This window comes from Bos javanicus, chromosome 10 (genome assembly GCF_032452875.1).
Source record: "Bos javanicus breed banteng chromosome 10, ARS-OSU_banteng_1.0, whole genome shotgun sequence".
NCBI classification, from domain to species: Eukaryota; Metazoa; Chordata; class Mammalia; order Artiodactyla; family Bovidae; genus Bos; species Bos javanicus.
The window spans coordinates 22522221-22545779 of record NC_083877.1 but is presented as its reverse complement, the minus strand read 5'-3'; the positions used below and the strand labels follow the sequence as shown (position 1 = coordinate 22545779).

Sequence of the window (23559 nt, the reverse complement as noted above, 5' to 3'; positions counted from 1 at the left end):
ACAAAACTCTGTAAAGCAATTATCCTTCAATTAAAAAAATAAAAAAAGAAAATTAATGTAACTTTTTATATTTTTAACTTATTTGTTTTTGTTAATGTCTCATTGTCCACAGTATAGATGTACCATAATCTATTCAAGCATTTCTTTCATTGATAGATATTCAGTTTTGTCAGTTTAGGACTCAGTTCAGTTGAGTCAGTCTACTAGACTCAGCCGTGTCCAACTTTTTGCGACCCCATGAAGTGCAGCACGCCAGGCCTCCCTGTCCATCACCAACTCCCAGAGTTCACCCAAACTCTTGTCCATCAAGTCAGTGATGCTATCCAGCCATCTCATCCTCCATCGTCCCCTTCCCCTCCTGCCCCCAATCCCTCCCAGCATCAGAGTCTTTTTTTTAATATAAATTTATTTAATTGGAGGTTAATTACTTTAAATATTGTATTGGTTTTGCCATACATCAACATGAATCCGCCACGGGTATCAGAGTCTTTTCCAATGAGTCAACTCTTCGCATGAGGTGGCCAAAGTATTGGAGTTTCAGCTTTAGCATCAGTCCTTCCAAAGAACACCCAGGACTGATCTCCTTTAGGATGGACCGGTTGGATCTCCTTGTAGTCCAAGGGACTCTCAAGAGTCTTCTCCAACACCACAGTTCAAAAGCATCAATTCTTCAGCGCTCAGCCTTCTTCACAGTCCAACTCTCACATCCATACATGACCACAGGAAAAAACATAGCCTTGACTAGACGGACCTTTGTTGACAAAGTAATGTCTCTGCTTTTGAATATGCTATCTAGGTTGATCATAACTTTCCTTCCAAGAAGTAAGCGTCTTTTAATTTCATGGCTGCAATCACCATCTGTAGTGATTTTGGAGCCCAGAAAAATAAAGTCTGACACTGTTTCCACTGTTTCCCCATCTATTTCCCATGAAGTGGTGGGACTGGATGCCATGATCTTCGTTTTCTGAATGTTGAGCTTTAAGCCAACTTTTTCACTCTCCAATTTCACTCTCATCAAGAGGCTTTTGAGTTCCTCTTCACTTTCTGCCATAAGGGTGGTGTCATCTGCATATCTGAGGTTATTGATATTTCTCCTGGCAATCATGATTCCAGCTTGTGCTTCTTCCAGTCCAGGGTTTCTCATGATGTACTCTACATATAAGTTAAATAAACAGGGTGACAATATACAGCCTTGACATACCCTTTCCTATTTGTAACAGTCTGTTGTTCCATGTCCAGTTCTAACTGTTGCTTCCTGACCTGCATATAGGTTTCTCAAGAGGCAGATCAGGTGGTCTGGTATTCCCATCTCTTTCAGAATTTTCCACAGTTTATTGTGATCTACACAGTCAAAGGCTTTGTCATAGTCAATAAAGCAGAAATAGATGTTTTTCTGGAACTCTTTCCTTTTTCCATGATCCAGCGGATGTTGGCAATTTGATCTCTGGTTCCTGTGCCTTTTCAAAAACCAGCTTGAACACCTGGAAGTTCCCGGTTCATGTATTGCTGAAGCCTGGCTTGGAGAATTTTGAGCATTACTTTACTAGTGTGTGAGATGAGTGCAATTGTGCAGTAGTTTGAGCAGTCTATCTATCAGATGTAGTCCCTTAAATATATTTCTCACTTCCACTGGATAATCATAAGGGACCACGCAGCAGAAGTGCACCTGCAGCGACGGACCACGCAGAAGCGTGGCCGAGTGGAGCTACCTCTCGCCCGAGGTCAGGGGCGGAAGCCAAGAGGAGTTACCCGACGTCCAAGGTCACAGGCGGCGGCTGAGAATGCCAGGCCAGGAGTGGCCGAGAGGAGCTACCCCACGTCCGAGGTCAGGGGCAGCAGCCAAGAGAAGCTACCCCACATCCAAGGAGGGGTGGCTGTGTGGGCGCAGGAAGGCCAAGAGGAGCTATTCCACGTTCAAGGTCAGGAGGGGTGGTTGTGAGGAGATACCCCTCGTCCAAGGTAAGGACCAGCATCTGCACTTTGCTGGAGCAGCCGTGAAGAGATACCCCATGTCCAAGGTAAGAGAAACCCAAGTAAGACAGTAGGTGTTGCGAGAGGCATCAGAGGGCAGACACAAAAACCATAATCACAGAAAACTAGTCAATTTAATCACACAGACCACAGCCTTGTCTAACTCAATGAAACTAAGCCATGCTATGTGGGGCCACCCAAGACGGCGGGTCATGGTGGAGAGGTCTGACAGAATGTGGTCCACTGGAGAAGGGGATGGCAAACCACTTCAATATTCTTGCCTTGAGAACCCCATGAACAGTATGAAAAGGCAAAATGATAGGATAATGAAAGAGGAACTCCCAAGGTCATTAGGTGCCCAATATGCTACTGGAGATCAGTGGAGAAATAACTCCAGAAAGAATGAAGGGATGGAGCCAAAGCAAAAACAATACCCAGTTGTGGATGTGACTGGTGATAGAAGCAAGGAAGGTCTGATGCTGTAAAGAGCAATATTGCATAGGAACCTGGAATGTTAGATCCATGAATCAAGGCAAATTGGAAGTAGTCAACCAGGAGATGGCAAGAGTGAACGTTGACATTCTAGGAATCAGTGAACTAAAATGGACTGGAATGGGTGAATTTAACTCAGATGACCATTATATCTACTACTTTGGGCAGGAATCCCTTAGAAGAAATGGAGTAGCTATCATGGTCAACAAAAGAGTCCAAAATACAGTACTTGGATGCAATCTCAAAAATGACAGAATGATCTCTGTTCATTTCCAAGGCAAACCATTCAATATCACAGTGATCCAAGCCTATGCCCCAATCAGTAATGCTGAAGAGGCTGAAGTTGAATGATTCTATGAAGACCTACAAGACCTTTTAGAACTAACACCCAAAAAAAATGCCCTTTTCATTATAGGGGACTGGAATGCAAAAGTAGGAAGTCAAGAAACACCTGGAGTAACAGGCAAATTTGGCCTTGGAATACAGAATGAAGCAGGACAAAGGCTATAGAGTTTTGCCAAGAGAGTGCACTGGTCATAGCAAACACCCTCTTCCAACAACACAAGAGAAGACTCTATACATGGACATCACCAGATGGTCAACACCAAAATCAGATTGATTATATTCTTTGCAGCCAAAGATGAAGAAGCTCTATACATTTGGCAAAAACAAGACCGGGAGCTGACTGTGGCTCAGATCACGAAGCCCTTATTGCCAAATTCAGACTTAAATTGAAGAAAGTAGGGAAAACCACTAGACCATTCAGGTATGACCTAAATCAAATCCCTTATGATTATACAGTTTAGGACTGCTGATGTGATAAATAACTATATCCTTATTTACACAGTTTATATCTTTAGGATGGATTTCTAAAAATTAGATTATTGGATCAAAAGCTAGCTCTATGTTTATTTTTAGAAGACATTTTTGGCTTACTTTCAAATAAAGTTGTAGCATTTCACAGTTCCACCAACAATTTGTGTGAATTTTCATTTTCCTTTGTTCTCATGAGTTTGGGAGAATATAAATGGTTTCAATTTTACAAATATGAAAGGCCAAAAATTAACTCACTGATGCTGTAATTTGCATTTCCCTGACTGTCAGTAAGATCAAAAATTTATGGCCAATTGGATTGCCTTCTCTGTGAATTGCCTTTTTAAAATCTTTGTCCATTTTTCTCTTAGGTTATTTGCTTCTCATTAACAAAGTGTGGATCACAATAGACTGTGGAAAATTCTGAAAGAGATGGGAATACCAGAACACCTGATCTGCCTCTTGAGAAATTTGTATGCAGGTCAGGAAGCAACAGTTAGAACTGGACATGGAACAACAGACTGGTTCCAAATAGGAAAAGGAGTTCGTCAAGGCTGTATATTGTCACCCTGTTTATTTAACTTATGTGCAGAGTACATCATGAGAAACGCTGTACTGGAAGAAACACAAGCTGGAATCAAGATTGCCGGGAGAAATATCAATAACCTCAGCTATGCAGATGACACCACCCTTATGGCAGAAAGTGAACAGGAACTCAAAAGCCTCTTGATGAGAGTGAAAGTGGAGAGTGAAAAAGTTGGCTTAAAGCTCAACATTCAGAAAACAAAGATCATGGCATCCAGTCCCACCACTTCATGGGAAATAGATGGGGAAACAGTGGAAACAGTGTCAGACTTTATTTTTCTGGGCTCCAAAATCACTACAGATGGTGACTGCAGCCATGAAATTAAAAGACACTTACTCCTTGGAAGGAAAGTTATGACCAACCTAGATAGCATATTCAAAAGCAGAGACATTACTTTGCCAACAAAGATTCGTCTAGTCAAGGCTATGTTTTTTCCTGTGGTCATGTATGGATGTGAGAGTTGGACTATGAAGAAGGCTGAGCGCCGAAGAATTGATGCTTTTGAACTGTGGTGTTGGAGAAGACTCTTGAGAGTCCCTTGGACTACAAAGAGATCCAGCCGGTCCATTCTGAAGGAGATCAGCCCTGGGATTTCTTTGGAAGGACTGATGCTAAAGCTGAAACTCCAGTACTTTGGCCACCTCATGCGAAGAGTTGACTCGTTGGAAAAGACTCTGATGCTGGGAGGGATTGGGGGCAAGAGGAGAAGGGGACGACAGAGGATGAGATGGCTGGATGGCATCACTGACTCGATGGACGTGAGTCTGAGTGAACTCCGGGAGTTGGTGATGGACAGGGAGGCCTGGCGTGCTGCGATTCATGGGGTCGCAAAGAGTCGGACACGACTGAGCGACTGATCTGATCTGATCTGAACAAAGTATACACTGGTGTATAAAAATTTTGTCATTTCCTCAGTCTATTGTTTGTTTTCAGACTTCTTTACAGTATGTGGCATGATATATTTTCCTTTGTATGGAAATAGGACAGTTTATCCGTCCTATTTACAGCTTCTGGATTTCTACCTTACCTAAGGATATCTCCCATAATCCAAATATATACAAATATTCTTAGATTTTAGCCAGTAGTTGTATCATTTTTTTAACAATAAAACATTTCAACCATCTAGAAATTATTTCTATATATACATCTATTTTCCACTATCACGATGTCTTTGTAATATTTTATGTTCCTGTATATGTATGTGTAACCAAACTGTATAAATCTTTATGAAAAATTTTACCTTCTTCCAAATATTACAGAACTGGGTTCCCCAGGTGGCCCAGTAGGTAAAGAATCCGCCTGACAATGCAGGAGACACAAGAGATGCAGGTTCTATCCCTAAGTCGGAAAGATCCCTTAGAAAAAGAAATGGCAACCCACTCCAGTATTCTTGCCTGGGAAACCTCATGGATGCTGGAGTCTGGTGGGCTACAGTCCATGGGGTAGCAAAGAGTGAGTCATGATTGATCACATACACACCGCACCACAACCGTTATAGACCAGTATAAGAATCACTGCAGAATTGGATGCTGGCAAGAATAGTCACTAAATGCTCCAGTTCCAAGTTGAAAGGAGAAATTCTTGGTAATTCCAATGAGGCGAGAGAGGCCAAACCTTCTTGACTGTCCTTAAGAAAAGAGATACTGGAGGGGAAACTGGGAACTTCAAGAGGGGACCTTTTGGGGAAATGCAAGCCTCGTAACAGAGGGAGGAAAGATATTTGACTTATTCCATCCATCTCCTTCCTATACACCTGGAGGCATCTAGTCCAGCCTGCCCCACTCCACTAAGCTGAAATCTGGCTAAAGTCATATGTCTCAAAGATAAGCTCTGACCTTGTGAATTGGCAGAAAATGTCAGATTCTTGTGAAAAGAAGATAAAAGGCAGAAGAAAGGAAGCAGAGCTAGAAGATAGTGTACTAAACTTCATTCCCATCCTTTACCGGAAAAATATGCCTGTGAGTTTAATGAATTTGTCTAGGTTCTGAACCAACCTGTTTGAACCTACACTGCCTCAGAGAACTGCCAGTGACAAGGGTCCTAGCAGCTGGAGGCTGTGTTTTTCATCCAAATGTGGGCTTGGTGAGGAGGAAGAGTTTGTGCCTGAGGACAATCCCTTTTTTTCCAAAAAACTGTGGGTGGAGGGCTCTGTAGCCCCTAAAGGAACCACAAAGACACCATCATGAGAAAGCGAGTACTTGGATACCTGCCACTGAGACAGTCTGTAACCGCAGAGATAAGAGCCAACATGAAGGGGCGGGACCCCTCCTCCACAATATGGGGCCATTCACAAAAAGGAAGAACAGTCTGAACAACCAAGGAGGCAAAGCTACTCAGACCAGGAAAGGGTGAAAGGAGAGCCAACCCTGCCTCTCCCACCCAAACTCTGAGGGCTGAGAGGGGTGATGGATAAAAGAACACAGTCCACTTGTCACTGGAAACCTTGGAACTGTCCTGCTGGCTGGAGGTGGAGGGCAGAGTTTTGACTCTAAAATGGTAATTAAGGTTCAAAACCCATTCATGAATTGTTGAAACAAAACTAATTTAATAACTAAAAGAAAAAGAAAAGGCCTATCTTCCAATGGAAAAGTGAGGTTTGATAGAGAAAGAAAGAAAGGTATTAGCAAATGTTGAAGAAAATTAAAACTGTTTCATGTTTATACCCCATGACTTGCAATGCTCTCATCACACCAGCAATATTTGGTTTCCTTCTGGACTTGACTATGTTCCACTTACTGGCTTAATCCTGTGCCTATATTGTACTGTTTTCTTTAGAGTAAGATTTTCTATCATAAAGAAGAAAATCCAATCTCAATATTCTTGTTCAAAATATAGTTGACAATTTCAAGATAGTGACAATATTCAAGATATATTTCAGTTTGGCTCAAACAAATGAGATTCTCTTTGGAATCACATTGGAAACTGATGTTTTAGGATATTATGTTTTCCTACCCAAGAATATTATATGCCTGTTCCTTTATTCAGGTCTTGTTTTAGTCCTTTAAAAGTAAGTTTTGCTTGCTTGTTTCCAGAAAAGTTGGAAAAAAATAAAATGAATCGTTGAATAAGTGGACAATTGATGTCTGCTTTTCTGCATCTGTTCCTCTCTCTGAGCAGGGAAGAAAGCCAACAAAAAGTGGAACAGAGTCCCCAGCCCACAGGTGCCAGGAGGCAGAAGTTTCTAGTTTTAACACAGTTACACAAGACTATAGGTTTTTATGTTTCAGACACAATACTAGGAAAGACCTTATTTTTATCATTTTCATTGTTTCAGAGGTTAAACAGAAAGCAAGAGTGAGAGCCACAACCATTAACATGAATACCTCTCTGTGAAGGTCATAGACTCAGCCACCAACTTCTGCCCTGTATTTATGGGACATGTGGCCCATAGGGTCGCAAAGAGTCAGACACAACTGAGCCACTAACACACACACACACACACACACACACACACACACACACTTCCCCTCTTCAGTCCATTCACAATCCCACTAGAGAGAGTGCTCACTTCCACACAAAATGATATTTCTCAGAATTCACATCTCAGGCTTTTCAAGTCTCCTCCTTTCTACATGCTTTGTTAGGCAATATAAAAATATTTTAGTCATGATGCTTATACACAAAGAGTTTCTATCTAACAGTCATAGGAATATCTTTCTTTATATTTAAGCTTTGTGAAGATATCAATTTTTTATTACCAGTAAGCACTCACTGAATGATGAGTGAATGAATGAATGACTGGTAATATTTACTATACCCCAGGTATAAAGACAAATTTATAGCCAATGGTTAGAATTTATATGGAGATAAATTTCAGCTCACTATAGGGAAAAATAAGCAATTAGAGATTTTTTCAAAACAAAACAGACTGCTTTGAGGTGTAAAATAATCCTCATTGCACAATCATCAAATAAAAGAAGAAATCATCAAATAAAAGGAGAATGTCTATTTTCTAGTGATTTATAGAAACAATTACAAAATGATATGATTTTGTACCACACTTAAAATTTTAAAATTTAAATGAAAGAAAATACCATAAAAGAACTGAATAATCAAAGTGTTTATAAAATGCACCACGGATTTTTTTTAAAAAATCACTTCTAGATTCATGGAAATTGGATCTGAATTTTCACTTGATGTATGTGTAGGAATTTAAGTGAGGTCAATGGTAGAACACATTCCAGGCAGGGTAAACTTATTAAGGGCAAAGATCAAGAAACAGTAAGCAAAAAGAGTTTAGGAAAATAAAAGTTTTTAATATTACTGAATAAGACAATTTTTATTGGATAGTACTGTGAGATAATATGAAATGTTAGCTTGAGGCAATAGTTCAAGAGGGCTACAGCAGCCCAGAACTGCATTCTTTCCAGATAAAAGATAAAACAGGTCATGAGGGACTTCCCTGGTGGTCCAGCGGTTGACTCCACACTCCCACTGCCAGGGGTGCAAGTTCAATCCCTAGTCAGGGAACTAAGATCCTACATATTGCATGGCATGGTCAAAAACTAAATAAAACAAAACAAAAACAACACTATATTTTTTTAATGTCATGAGATTACCTGTCTTTAACCTAGGCAACACTGTATGTATGTGTGCTCAGTCATGTCTGACTCTTCTTGACCCCATGGACAGTCCACCAGGGTCCTCTGTCCATGGAATTTTCCAGGCAGGAATACTAGAGTGGGTTGCCATTTTCTACTCCAGGGAATCTTCCCAACCCAGGGATCAAGACTGCATTTCTCATGTCCACTCTGCATTGGCAAGTGGATTTTTTACCACTAGCACTGCCTGGGATGTAACATAAAGGAATATATTGAAATTGTTTCTTAGAATGAACTATTAATCTAAATTTAAACTTAAAAATGTCAAAGATTTACTTTTACAAGCACATTTCTAAATATAGAGAGAAATTTGATTTCCATAGTGATTGATTCAAGGAACAAATAAATTTCCCTTTCCCTGAGCAATTCTACCACCAACTAATAGCCATATTGCAGGAAGGAAAAATCTCTACACTTTCCCAATGTGCAGCAATTTTATGACTACTTTTCAGCATGAGTTTTGTTTGGATGTAGGGGGAGACTAATAGCTTCTCTGCTTTCATTAACCTCAAGTAAAGGACAAACTTCTAAATCAAATAATACAGACCAAACAAATAAAACATAGCTAGATTCTGTATTGCTTTGTACTTTGTTATCTTCCTCCCATGGGTACAAAAGCCCTTGCATGATTTTCACTGAAAATAACTCCTGAATTCGTGTGAGATTTTATCCTCCTCAGAACTTATACTGGTGTAGTTTGGATATGTCCCCACCCCTGCTCTTTAGAGTACTGAGTTGCCATAAGGATAAGCCAGGCAGATAATCCTTTGACATTAGGGCTAATTTCTAATTTACCCCCACTGTGTCTTCTGTCATCACAAATATGTTTGTCATCTAATACGTTTCACTCTCAGAAAAGCAGAATTTGGTGTGCCTAAAAAAGGATTTTTCTTCAGACAGCAATATACTAAATTTTTAGGGACTCTTATAGCTCCATTTTTCTACTAAATGGTGCAAGGTTTGAGAATCAAGTAAGCACATAAAAAATAGACATCAACACTGTAGTAAAACTAAAATGGTTATTCCACCATTTGGTGATTTAGTTTATATCCACATGATTCAGAAAGAGAAAAGTTTTCTTCAAAAGTAGAAACTGAGAAGAGTGAAGACTAGAAATCTATTTTATTGAATAAAAGACTTTCTGTAACAGTGATGGATGAAGTGAGAGACATAGAAACTTCCAGTCCGTTTATACTTTTTACTTTTATCAAATATCTATGATCCATCTCAGAAAGTAACCAATAGATTCATAATAATCCCACTCACAATTCTTTCTCTCAAGCAAAAAGTTTCTTGGTGCTGAATGTTGGGTAATGCTATAAGTTCATTTGGGATCCTGAATGGTGGAAGAGGGACTTCCCCATGGCTCAGCGGTAAATAACCCGCCTGCAGTACAGGAGCTGTAGGAGATGCAGGTTCTACCTCTGGAGAAGGAAATGGCAACCCACTCCAGTATTCTTGCCTGGGAAATTCCATGGATAGAGGAGCCAGGTAGGCTACCGTGAATGGGGGTCACAAAAGAGTCAGACACAACTTACTGACTAAACAACAATTGATTTGCTGCTCTGTTTTATTGACCTCTCTGCCTAGTCTTGCACTTGAGAATGCAAGACTTTTTTCTTTCATACAGTAGATAATGTGCTCTTTTCTTCCACATTTCTTTAAACTGGTGTTTTTTTGTTTGTTTGTTTGTTTTTCACATGAACGCTATAAAAGCTATTTTTTTAATTGTTGTTTACCTGTCTTTTGGTAATGGCTTTTCTTCTCTTTTAGGTTTTCTGATATATCATTATCTCATCTGCAGATATGCAGGTGATATTTTACCTGTTTCTTTCCAATTGTAATGCATCTAATTGTTTTTTTCTTTTGGCCATCTGCACTAAGTAGTCGCTAAGCACAGTGCTAAATAGTGGTAAATGTAGTGGATATCTTTGTCCTTCTCCTAACTTTAATAAGAAAGTTTCTACAACCTAGATGTCCATCGACAGATAAATGGGTAAAGAAGCTGTGATACATATGTACAATGGAATATTTCTCAGCCATAAAAAGGAACACATTTGAATGAGTCCTAATGAAGTGGATGAACCTAGAACCTATTATACAGAGTAAAGTAAGTCAGAAAGAGAAAAACAAATATCGTATATTGACACATATATATAGAATCTAGAAAGATGGTACTGATAAACTTATTGCATAAAGATGGTACTGATAAACTTATTGCAGAGCAGCAATGGAGACACAGGCATAGAGAACAAACGTATGGACACAGCTGGGGTGGGGGAGGAAGGAGAGGGTGATTTGTATGGAGAGAGTAACATGGAAACATACATTAGCAAATCTAAAATAGATAGCCAATGGGAATTTGCTGTATGACTCAGGGAACTCAAACCAGGGCTCAGTAACAACCTAGAGGAGTAGAAGGGGGAGGGAGGTGAGAGGGATGTTCAAATGGGAGGGGTCATGGGTAAACCTATGGCTGATTCATGTTGATGTTTGGTAGAAACCAACACAATACTGTAAAGCAATTATCTTTCAGTTAAAAATTAATTAATTAAGTTGGAAAAAAAAAAAGAAAGAAAGCTTCTAGTATTTCCCCAAAGGTAGGTGCTAGTTTGAGGTTGTGGCATATGTAATTTTGTCTGTTAAGGTTTTAAGGTGTTTTTACCATATATGTGTGTTTTATTTTGTCACATTCTTTTTCGGCATCAATGGAAATGATATGATTTTTCTTCTTAGCTCTCAAACCAGTTATTAAGCTCCTCTTAGTTGCAAACTTTTGCTCCTGTACTTTGCAGCTATTGCAGAGTGCTGATGCCTATTATGCACTGCCCCCTGGAGGTAGCTAACTTTATGGGTGTTTTTCAAGACTTCAACAGTATCATGCAGATTCTATTTTGTACATTTTGTTAAACATCCCCAAAGGGTTAACTTGAATGAATTTGAAGTAGCAGACACTCAGCCTTCATTGACTGCGACAACCCCTGTCTATCATTACTTGAGAAAATCACTATCACCTTTAACCAGGTACATACCTGCTGCTTCTGACCTAGAATGTTGAAATCACCAATCCTATGACAGGAGAGAAGGGCTTCCCTGGTAGCTCAGCTGGTAAAGAATCTACCTGCAATGCAGGAGACGCCAGCTTGATTCCTGGGTTGGGAAGATCCCCTGAAGAAGGGATAGGCTACCTACTGCAGTATTCATGGGCTTCCCTGGTGGCTCAGATGGTAAAGAATCCACCTGCAAAGTGGGAGACCCAATTAATCCCTGGGTTGGGAAGATCCCCTGGAGAATGACATAGCAACCCACTCTAGTATTCCTGCCTGGAGAATCCCCATGGACAGAGGAGCTGGGCGGGCTACAGTCCATGGGGTCACTAAGAGTCGGACACAACTGAGAGACTAAGCATAGCATGAAATTAAAAGACTCTTGCTCCTTGGAAGGAAAGCTATGACCAACCTAGACAACATATTAAAAAGCAGAGACATTACTTTGCCAACAAAGTTCCATCTACTCAAGGCTATGGTTTTTCCAATACTCACATATGGATGAGAGAGTTGGACCATAAAAAAAGCTGAGCACCAAAGAATTGATGTTTTTAAACTGTGGTGTTGGAGAAGACTCTTGAGAGTCCTTTGGACTGCAAGGAGATCTAACCAATCACTCCTAAAGGAAATCAGTCCCGAATATTCATTGAAAGGGCTGATGCTGAAGCTGAAGCTCCAATACTTTAGCCACCTGATGTGAAGAACTAACTTATTGGAAAAGACCCTGATACTGGGAAAGATTGAAGGCAGGAGAAGGGGATGACAGAGGATGAGATGGTTGGATGGCATCATTGACTCAATCAACATGAGTTTGAGTAAGCTCCAGGAGTTGGTGATGGATGGGGAAGCCTGGTGTGCTGTAGTCCATGAGATTCACAAAGAGTCAGACACAACTGGGCAATTGGACTGAACTGAACTGATGACAGGAGAGAGAAAACTCCATGCAAATGTAAACTTCTCCTGTAGATTTTACTTCTTCCAAACAATTGTAACAATACCTCCTATTTTTCCAGAATAAAATTCCCTTCTTGAAATTTTGCTAACATTTCTCTGCTTTCAGATTTAATATGATTTGGCAGTGCTCCTATTCAGGAAAAGAGCAATCATGCTCCCGGGAAAGTGTATCAATTGACAAACAGGCAGACTCTCCATTGGTCACTCCAAATCTGCTGTTTTCTTCTCAAGGAGAAATGAGTGGGCTTGCGAAGACAAAGCACTGTTCACCTCAGACCCTATATCTCTAACAGGGAGTTAACTCCAATCTGAGACACAATGACACTGTGTTTCAGGAAAATGCTAGAAAAAGCAGTCTATTTTACATAACTTCATACATGAGAAAGACTTATATCCACAATTAACATCAAAGAAGATCACAGCTCTTTACTCATTGCAGACTCTCAGCCACTTACCTCATGCCCACAATAAGAACCAAAGAAAAAGAAGGGTGGGATTAGACTGCCAGGACCAGGACTTTACCCAGGTAGTACAGCTGAAAACATGTGGTGAAGTGGTAGCACCTAGAATCATCAGGGTAAGGACTGAATGCAAAGACTAGAAAAGAACTTTCTTTTTTAACTTCTCCTCTTCTGTAGTCACCAGGGCTTCCCTGGTGGCTCAGAAGGTAAAGCGTCTGCCTACAATGTGTGAGACCTGGGTTTGATCTGTGGGTGGGGAAGATCCCTGGAGAAGGGCAACCCAGTCCAGTATTTTGGCCTATAAAACCCCATGGATGGAGAAGCCTAGTGGACTACAGTCCGTGGAGTCACAAAGAGTTGGACACTACTGAGAGACTTCACTTTCACTTCTTTCAGTTCAGTTCAGTTCATTCGCTCAGTCGTGTCTGACTCTTTGTGACCCCATGGACTGCAGCACACCAGGCCTCCCAGTCGATCACCAACTCCCAGAGTTTACTCAAACTCATGTCCATTGAGTCAGTGATGCCATCCAACCATCTCATCCTCTATTGTCCCCTTCTCCTCCTTCCCTCAATCTTTCCCAAATCAGGGTCTTTTCTTCACATCATCAGAGCCAGTTCTTCGCATCCAAAGTATTAGAGTTTCACCTTCAACATCAGTCCTTCCAATGAACACCCAGGACTGATCTCCTTTAGGTGGACTGGCTGGATCTCCTTGCAGTCCAAGGGACTCTCAAGAGTCTTCTCCAACACCACAGTTCAAAAGCATCAATTCTTCAAGTGCTGAAGAATTGATTCACTTCTTTAGTCAAATCCTAACCCTCGCTGTAATATAAAAGATGATGAAACAGGGTTTCATATACTGAATATGTAAAATATAGGAAATTACCAGAGATTACACAGATGCCCAGATCGAAATACAACCTAGAGGGGTGGGATGCGGTGGGAGGTGGAGCAAGGTTCAAGAGGGAGGGGTAGACTCTCCTGGGTATACAACAATAGGTATGCAACCATGTTTACCTATGATTGATTCATGCTGATATATGGCAGAAACCAACACAATATTATAAAGCAATTATATTCCAATTGAAAATTAAAAATTTAAATTAAAAAAAGAAACACTTACACTTTTGCAAAGGTACTACCATTTTCAGAGCTAGCCAGATACCAGGTTGCTCTTCACATCTGGGCGTATATTAAAAGAAACATACTGTATTTCTTTCCTTTATACTTTTATAGAGAACTTAGAGAAGTCCTAACTCTTTTAACTATTTTTAAATTGTTCAGAGTGAGAAATGTAAGAAAGTCATAGGAGACCCTAACCAATTAAGGGAAAGAATCAGATCTTCTCTCAATGTTTTATTTGTGACCCTCAGAACATAGCCATATAGGCAAAGAACATGCCTTGATCCCTTACAAGTGAGGAGAGTGAAGAAGGGAGTCCCAGGTAGTAAGGACGTGAAGACAGTCATCACTAGAGAACATTTTGACACAGTGCTTTATTTTCTTTTTTCTTCATGCTTCGCCTCACTGCATGTTCTATCATCCTTTAGTTTAACTTAAGGAATTGCTCTGTATTAAGGGTAATGGAAACAAAATTTAATTTAAAAATTCAGACACCACATGAGGGCAGTGCTACCATTAACAAATGTAACTGGCTGGAAACTAGAATTATGTGAATGGGAGAAGCAGGAGCAGGTAAATTCAGTGATGCACTTGTGACAAGTGAGATTTTGATTGGTTGTGAAAACAGAATAAAGATCACTGGGGCTTCCAAAGCAAAGGAAGAAGAATCTAGGATAATGGACTAATGACAATAAGCATAATTGAACATGGTCAATGTCATGCCTCCAAACTGAATCCTGAGAGACTCCAGGCAGAAGCAGGAATGTAGCCTCACCTGCAAGCTTCCCTGATACTCCTGTGCATGCAACTAACCTGTGAGTGGGGAGGAGGGGAGGAATGGTCAAGCCAGGGAAATGGACAACTCTGGTAAGGAAATCTAGGGGCATCCCAGGGACAATATGGAGTTTATTTTAAGAAATGCAAAAGAAATAAGGAAAGTTTTTATTTACAAAAAAAAATGTGTTTTATGTATGAACATTTTCTCACCCCTCCTGAACAGGGTCAAATGGACAACCACTGATGGAACAGAAAATCAAGGAAGGTGAGAACTTCACACTGAACTGCAGTTACAAAGATGGAGCTGATGATTTCTTCCAGTGGTAGGCAGGATCCCAGGGAAGGCATCCACTTCCTGGTGCAGTTGTTTTTGAAAGAGGAAGAGAAAAGCAGGGGAAGATTCACAGCCAAGCTTAACAAAAATGACCAGCAATTTTCTCTGCATGTGGAGGATTCCCAGCTCCATGATGCAAGCACCTTCTTGTGTGCAACAGGTACACAGTGCAGCTCAGACACCTGCGCCCTGCACCTAAACCCTGCTAAGCCTGCACCTCCTGCTTGAAGGGCTCCCAGGCACTGACTCTGTGCTCTGAGCAAAGCGAAACACGAAGAGCGTTGTATAACAGTGTCAAAGAATTCATTTGAAGACCATGTGCAGAGGGGATAGTGTTTTCAAACACCATCTAATCTATTGATATTTTTGTTTCTCTGTGTGAAGTCCTTACTCTGTTCAAAAACCAGAGGCTTAACATCAGAAAGAAGAGAGCACTAAAGAACAGAGGGAATAGAGGAAACAGAGAAAACATCTTGCCTTTGAGCTCCTTTGTAGACTTTCACAAATATATCAAGAATACAAAATCTTGAAAGCAGTGACTATTAAATCCTGCAGTGAAAGAAAACATACTCTGCCATTCCAAAAAGACTGGCTAAGAACATTGAGTACCAAAACCTGAGGGGAAATGGTTTAAAGTTTTTAAAGGGCAGAGTGAGAGGAGAACACAGTGTGATAGCAAATCTGGTTCCTCCTTAAAAGAGGATAAAATTTCAACCAGCTGACTGGAGAAGAGTCAAAGGGGCTACATTTTTAGGGGTGACCCCTAAAAGCACCTAGTTTCTTATTCCTTTCTAGAGTCAGGTGGAGGAGGAAGAGTCACATTTCAAGGAGACCATGAGCTGAAGGAGCAGTGAGTGTAGGCACAGGGTGTTGGGATCACTGTATCTCACATTCATGCCCCCCAGACAACATCCACCACAAGGGAGCACTGAGCAACCATGTGACAAGATGGTCCAACCAAAGGATGTCACCAGCCTCATCCTTGTGTACTTCAGTGCTTGAACAATAGACCTGTGGACAGATGAGCCAAGCTGACAGAATAGGCATCCTCCATGAGACCAGAAGGATGAGATGGGGGCAGTGGATGAGATAGTTGGAAAGCATCCGTGACTCAGTGGTCATGAATTTGAGCAAACTCCAGGAGATAATGAAGGACAGGGAAGCCTGCCATGCTACAGTTCATGGGGTTGCAAAGAGTCGGACACAACTTAGTGACTGAAAAACAGCAGCATGAGCCCAGAAGCAAGAGTTTTCTCTCACCAAGTCGGACCTAACTACTTCTGCCAAATGTTCAACCTGTCAGCCATAGACACAACAAAGGGCCTTCAATGTGGAATCACCCCTCCAGGAGACCAACCAGCCTCTAGTTGGCAAGTTGATTACATTAAACCACTTCCATCCTGGAGGTGGCAGAAATCTTTTCCTGCTGGGAAAACTACATGTTCTGGGTACAAGTTTGGCTTCCCTTCAACAGTGCTGCGCATAGCAGCATGAACCAAGTGTTCAGAGGTTATCATGATTATCAAAGGATTTCACATCCCTTTACATCAACAGACCCAATTTACAGCAAAAAGTTGGGACAATGGTCATGTGACCACTGGACATACTGATTTACTGCATATAGCATTATCTGCCAACCACTAGCCTCATAGAACATTGGAATGACCACTTTACTAAAGCACCAGCTTAGAGGTAGTGCTCTGAGAGGCTGGAGGACTATTCTTCAAGATGGTGTTGTGTTCCTGTTAGATAAAATACATGGACCTGGGAACCAAGCAGTGAAAGTTGGGTTATCTCCCCATCAACCCCCAATTCTGGTATTGGGAGAATACCAAAACTCACTTGTTCATTGTGTGTTTCCTGTTCTCATAACTCTAGTTTCATCTGGACTAGAGGTCCTATTTCCCTTTGAATGGAAAGGAGAGGATACTTTTTTGGAGGAAACAGAGAGGCTTTCATCAAGCCTAATGTTACCTATGGGTTCCCTGGTGGCTCAGTGATAAAGAACCCGCCTGCCAATGCAGGAGATGCAGGTTCAATCCCTAGGTCAGGAAGATCCCCTGGAGGAGGAAATGGCAACCCACTCCAGTATTCTTGCCTGGGAAGTCCAGTGGACAAAGGAGCCTGGTGGGCTACAGTCCATGGGGTCGCAAAGAGTCGGACAAAATTTAGTGACTGAACAACAACAGCAGTGTTACATATACCCCCTGGTCATCTAAGATACTCATATCCAAAGGCCAGAAGGACAGGAAAGGTGTCACTACACTGGTAGGGGCAATCGATCTTGATTATCAGGAGGATTTAGGGCTGTGGTTACCTACTGGGAGCTGAAAATGTAAGACGAAAACTCAGGGGACTCACCAGGATGACTTTTAGCATTTTCATGACCATAATTACTGTAAACAGGCAACTTTAGCAACTATGGCCTGATAAAGGGAGAATAACCAGGGGTTCAGTCCCCTTAGGGATGAAGGTCTAGATTACCTCCTCCCTGGGACAGAAATCTAGATACAGAAGTATTAGTCAAAGGTGGGGAGAATCAAGAATTAGTGGTATAGGAGGGAGATGGAAGATAATCAATATGAATTACGGTTGTGGTATCATCTATAGCAGGATTCCCTTGTGGCTCAGACGGTAGAGTCTGCCTGTAATGTGGGAGGCCCAGGTTCAATCCCTGGGTCAGGAAGATCCCCTGGAGAAGGAAGTGGCAACCCACTCCAGTATTCTTGCCTGGAAAATCCCATGGACGGAGGAGCCTGGTTGACCACAGTCCATAGGTCACAAAGAGTCAGACATGACTGAGTGACTTCACTTTCACTTTTCATCATCTATAGCAATTGTAACTTATCCCACTAATATTCCTGTTGAGTTTTGTAAAAGAACTAGTGTTCTGAGTGGATTAAACATAGAGCACAAGAGGATCTCAGCAGTGTAAGGATGGGCTGCACAGTGCTCTTGATGCTCCACTCACATCCCTTGGCAGTCACCTCTGCACACTGAAAACCCCAGCAAGTCTGAGGACTATTTTCTGACCATGTGAACACATGTGGCCAGTGTGCAGGACTGATCAGATGTACCAGAGAATTCATGTCCCCAAAGCAGCCCTCAATCTGCAATGGATAATGAGTTTATGAACTACTCCAGCTCCTCTATGCTTCATTTTCGGTAACTCCAAAGGGAAATGCTATACCATCTCCCAGAGTTACCCAGCTGGATTAAGCTCCAATTGCCCAGAGTAGTAACTGACTTGATGACAACCCTCTGTATTGGCCTCCTTCCCTTCCCCTATTCAGTTCCTTAATGTTTCCTAGAATCACCTTCAAATAAACTGCTGCTGCTGCTAAGTCGCTTCAGTCGTGTCCGACTCTGTGCGACCCCATAGACAGCCTCCTACCAGGCTCCTCTGTCCCTGGGATTCTCCAGGCAAGAACACTGGAGTGGGTTGCCATTTCCTTCTCCAATGCATGAAAGTGAAAAGTGAAAGTGAAGTCGCACAGTTGTGTCTGACTCTTAGTGACCTCATGGACTGCAGCCTACCAGGCTCCTCCGTCCATCGGATTTTCCAGGCAAGAGTACTGGAGTCGGGTGCCATTGCCTTCTCTGGCAAATAAACTACTTACCCACAAATCCATGTATTAGACCTGACTTTTGGAGAATACAAAACTAAGATCCATGAATTCAAATCATGGGGCAAAGACAGCAATGGTTTAGAGGAAATTCTGGTTGTCCTTTCTTCCATTGCTATCAAACTGGCTTTAGGGGCACAGGAGATTTTGGCAGCCTCATTCAGAGCTGGTCCCAACTCTTACAATTTCCAGTTCATCTCTCTCGGTGAGAAGACTTAGCCACCCACTTCTGTTACAAAAGAACCCATGCTCACAGACAGGACCCAGTATATAGCAGAACCCCATTCTTTCTCTTGGCTTGAGGACTCCAACTCTAGAATTACATGAGTATCCCTGTCACTCCCTCTGGAAACAGAAACTGCTAGAGACTCATGGTGTGTTTTTTCCCTTGTTCCAGTATTTTTTTCAAAATGGAATGATAGTGATGGGAGCAATTTTTTTTTAAAGACAAACAATTTTTTTAATCGTTCACTGGAAAATACAAACCTGTATGTATCTGTGGTGTTATGTATTGAATGCAAGGTTTGATATTACAAGTACACATGACTTAACAGTATAACTTATATAAAATGATACATATTAATATGAGTCGTTTGAGGCAATTCGGTGCTGATGAGAATTCCTGCAATAGTTATTTCAGAACTTCTAATTATAGCACAAAGGAAGTCTTATTTTTTAAGTGTCCATGGAAAATATAAGCACAACTAGACAATACACATTCTGCTTCCATTTACTCTGAGTTTAGCCTGTGCTTTTTTCAGTCTCATATATCTTTGTTTTCATTATTTTGAGCAGCTCTAAAACTATAAAAAAAATGAATACATTAATATAACAGGTGTATTCCTATAATCCATAATTAATTGTTTATTCAATTATTCAATAATTATTGTTCGCTTGTCATTTTTCTTAACACAAAGAAAAATTACAGAGTTCGCCATTGTTGCATATAAAACCCTGCCACCTCTACCTACCATTCCAGGGCCCCATTATTCTCCCTAGGATAGGACTTGGCAAAATACATTTGCCAGCTCCCTCTTCTCTTAATTTTCATCCTATAATTTTTAAAAGCTCAGAAAACAGTTTTTGCTTTCATTTGAAATGATAACCTATAGCCTAGTTCCTGAAGGGCGACCAAAAAGTATTGGGAAAACTTTCATCAGTGAGGCGTGGTCACCTGTCAGCTGTCATACCATTTTCTGCTCTGAACCTCACGTGTCACTGAACACAGAGGGGAACCCAGATCAGAGCAAGAGGCTTCTCAGCCTGCAGGGCAGAGCTGTGAGCATGGCACTTGTTAGCTTGCTGTGGACAGTCCTGTTCTCCATGTGTCTGGGTAAGGAAGGCTTCGGTCTTTATTTATAATGTTATCTAATGGGGCTGTGAAACGGGAGAAGATTAATAGCACTGGAACTGCATTGCCTCACAGAGCCCAGTTGAAAGCTGATATGTTCTGCTGAGGTTTGGATCAAGAAGAAAAGTTAGTGGGGATGGAAACCAGCTTGGGTATCTGCCTGCTTTCTCTCTCCTATGATACCCAGTGCGGACCTTTCTCTCCTCCTTCCCACAGGACCCAGTGTGGCCCAGATGGTCCGTCAGCCTCAACCAGAAGAGTCTGTACAGGAGGCAGACACAGTGACCCTGGACTGTACATATAGCACCAGAGATACTGATTATTATTTGTTCTGGTACAAACAGCCTCCCAGTGGGCAGATGGTTTACATTATTCACCAATATGCTTTTGAACAACAGAATGCAACCAACGATCACTACTCTGTGAACTTCCAGAAAGAAGCCAAAGCCTTCAGTCTCAGGATCTCAGACTCCCAGCTGGAGGATGCTGCAGTGTATTTCTGTGCTTACAGTGGTGCACAGTGAGATGAGCAATGGAGAGAGGCCTACAGAAACCTCAGACATCAGCATCTGTGCAGAGGTCGGGAGAAGTAGTTGGGGTAAGAGGAACAGAAAACCATTGCCTTCTCCTTGAAATAATAGTTGTTCCTGTCTAAATATAAGAAACACAGAGAGATGAATGTCTGTGACTTGTAGTCCTTAAATAAATATAATAACATGTATAGTACTTTCCTGTATTACGAGGTGTCTTCATTCGCGATATCATCTGTAACCCTCATAGCTTCATATGGTATATGTGATCAGTTCGATTTCTGAAGCATTTCTTCTGTCTAGCAAATCTTTATAATTTTCCTGGGAACTCTTACCTCCAGGAATCTTAATCTTTTCCAAGTTGTTCATAGGTGTTTGTCCTTTTAACTGTCCTCCTTGACCAAAACTGAAACTCCTCAGAAAAAGACACCTATTTTAGTACACAACAGTTGTGACAGTGTGGACATAACCAGGGAGGGACCCCACTGGTCTCACCACAGACTTAAGAGATAACCTAGGTTGATTTCACTGAACCTGCAGCTCTGACTGCCACCTAGGTCACTTTGAACTCCTTGAGCTGATGGTCCATCAGGCAAAGACAGGAATTACTAGATGGAGGGGTTATTGACCCTGATTATCATGGAGTACCAGGTTGTTGCAGCACAATGAAAACAAAAACGAATATGTCTGGAATGCAAGTGTTTCACATGGGGTATTTCCAGGCCCAGTAAAAACAGCAAACGGTCACTGTGGCAACAAGGTCTAAAAAGAACAAACTAAGAACAGAGGCCTCTCAGCAATGAGGGTCTGGGCCACCAAACCCGGTAAGAACTTGAGTTTGGTAAATTTCTGTCCTGGCGGCCGCCCCTGACCTCGGACGCGGGGTAACTCCTCTCGTCACCGCCCCTGACCTCGGACGCTGTATCGCCTCTCAGCCGTTCCTGTGCCGTCGCAATCTGGCACTCTCAGCCGCTGCCCCTGACCTCAGACGTGGGGTAACTCCGCTTGGCCGCTGCCCTTCGGGCATTGGGTCCTCCGGGCTTCTGCCCCTGACCTCGGACGTCGGGTAGCTCCTCTCGCCTGCGCTTTGGCACGCCCCAGTGGCTGGGAGGAGCTACCCCATGCCCCCACGCCCGAGGCCATGGGCGGTGGCCAGGAGGACCAACCCCACGCAGTGGCTGCCCGGGCACAGGAGGGCCTAGAGGAGGTATCCCACGTTTAAGGTCAGGAAGGGAGGCGGTGAGGAGATACCCCTCGTCCAAGGTAAGGAGCATTGCCTGCGCTTTGCTGGAGCAGCCGTGAAGAGATACCCCACTCCCAAGGTAAGAGAATCCCAAGTAAGATGGTAGGTGTTGCAAGAGGGCATCAGAGGGCAGACACACTGAAACCATAATCACAGAAAACTAGTCAATCTAATCACACTAGGACCACAGCCTTGTCTAACTCAATGAAACTAAGCCATGCCCAAGGCGGGAGGGTCATGGTGGAGAGATCTGACAGAATGTGGCCCACTGGAGAAGGGAATGGCAAACCACTTCAGTATTCTTGCCTTGAGAACCCCATGAACAGTATGAAAAGGCAAAATGATGGGATACTGAAAGAGAGACTCCCCGGGTCAGTAGGTGCCCAATATGCTACTGGAGATCAGTGGAAAAATAACTCCAGAAAGAATGAAGGGTTGGAGCCAAAGCAAAAAGAATACCCAGCTGTGGATGTGCCTGGTGATAGAAGCAAGGTCTGATGCTGTAAAGAGCAATAGTGCATAGGAACCTGGAATGTCAGGTCCATGAATCAAGGCAAACTGGAAGTGGTCAAGCAAGAGATGGCAAGAGTGAATGTCAACATTCTAGGAATCAGCGAACTGAAATGGACTGGAATGGGTGAATTTAACTCAGATGACCATTATATCTACTGCAGGCAGGAATCCCTCAGAAGAAATGGAGTAGCCATCATGGTCAACAACAGTCCAAAATGCGGTAGTTGGATGCAATCTCAAAAACGACAGAATGATCTCTTCATTTCCAAGGCAAACCATTCAATATAACAGTAATCCAAGTCTATGTCCCAACCAGTAATGCTGAAGAAGCTGAAGTTGAACGGTTATATGAAGACCTACAAGAACTTTTAGAACTAACACCCAAAAAAGATGTCCTTTTCATTATAGGGGACTGGAATGCAAAAGTAGGAAGTCAAGAAATACCTGGGGTAACAGGCAAATTTGGCCTTGGAATATGTAATGAAGCATGGCAAAGACTAATAAACTTTTGCCACTGGTCATAACAAATACCCTCTTCCAAAAACACAAGAGAAGACTCTATACATGGACATCACCAGATGGTCAACACTGAAATCACATTGATTACATTCTTTGCAGCCAAAGATGGAGAAGCTCTATACAGTCAGCAAAAACAAGACCAGGAGCTGACTGTGGCTCAGACCATGAACTCCTTATTGCCAAATTAGGCTTAAATTGAAGAAAGTAGGGAAAACCACTAGACCATTCAGGTATGACCAAAATCAAATCCCTTATGATTATACAGTGGAAGTGAGAAATAGATTTAAGGGCCTAGATCTGATAGATAGAGTGCCTGATGAACTATGGAATGAGGTTCGTGACATTGTACAACAGACAGGGATCAACCATCCCCGTGGAAAAGAAATGCAAAAAAGCAAAATGGCTTTCTGGGGAGGCCTTACAAATAGCTATGAAAAGAAGAGAAGCGAAAAGCAAAGGAGAAAAGGAAACATATAAACATCTGAATGCAGAGTTCCAAAGAATAGCAAGAAGAGATAAGAAAGCCTTCTTCAGCGATCAATGCAAAGAAATAGAGGAAAACAACAGAATGGGAAAGACTAGGGATCTCTTCAAGAAAATCAGAGATACCAAAGGAA

The 23559-nt window shown here is 41.9% G+C and overlaps 1 gene segment (V, D, J or C); it reads left to right on the top strand.

Annotated features, from left to right (window-relative positions):
• Positions 1 to 20070: 20070 nt before the first annotated feature.
• On the top strand, positions 20071 to 20661 carry LOC133255498 (T cell receptor alpha variable 38-1-like). The segment is given in 2 exon segments: positions 20071 to 20119; positions 20354 to 20661. Coding segments are annotated over 2 exon segments (357 nt in total).
• The last annotated feature ends 2898 nt before the right edge of the window (positions 20662 to 23559 follow it).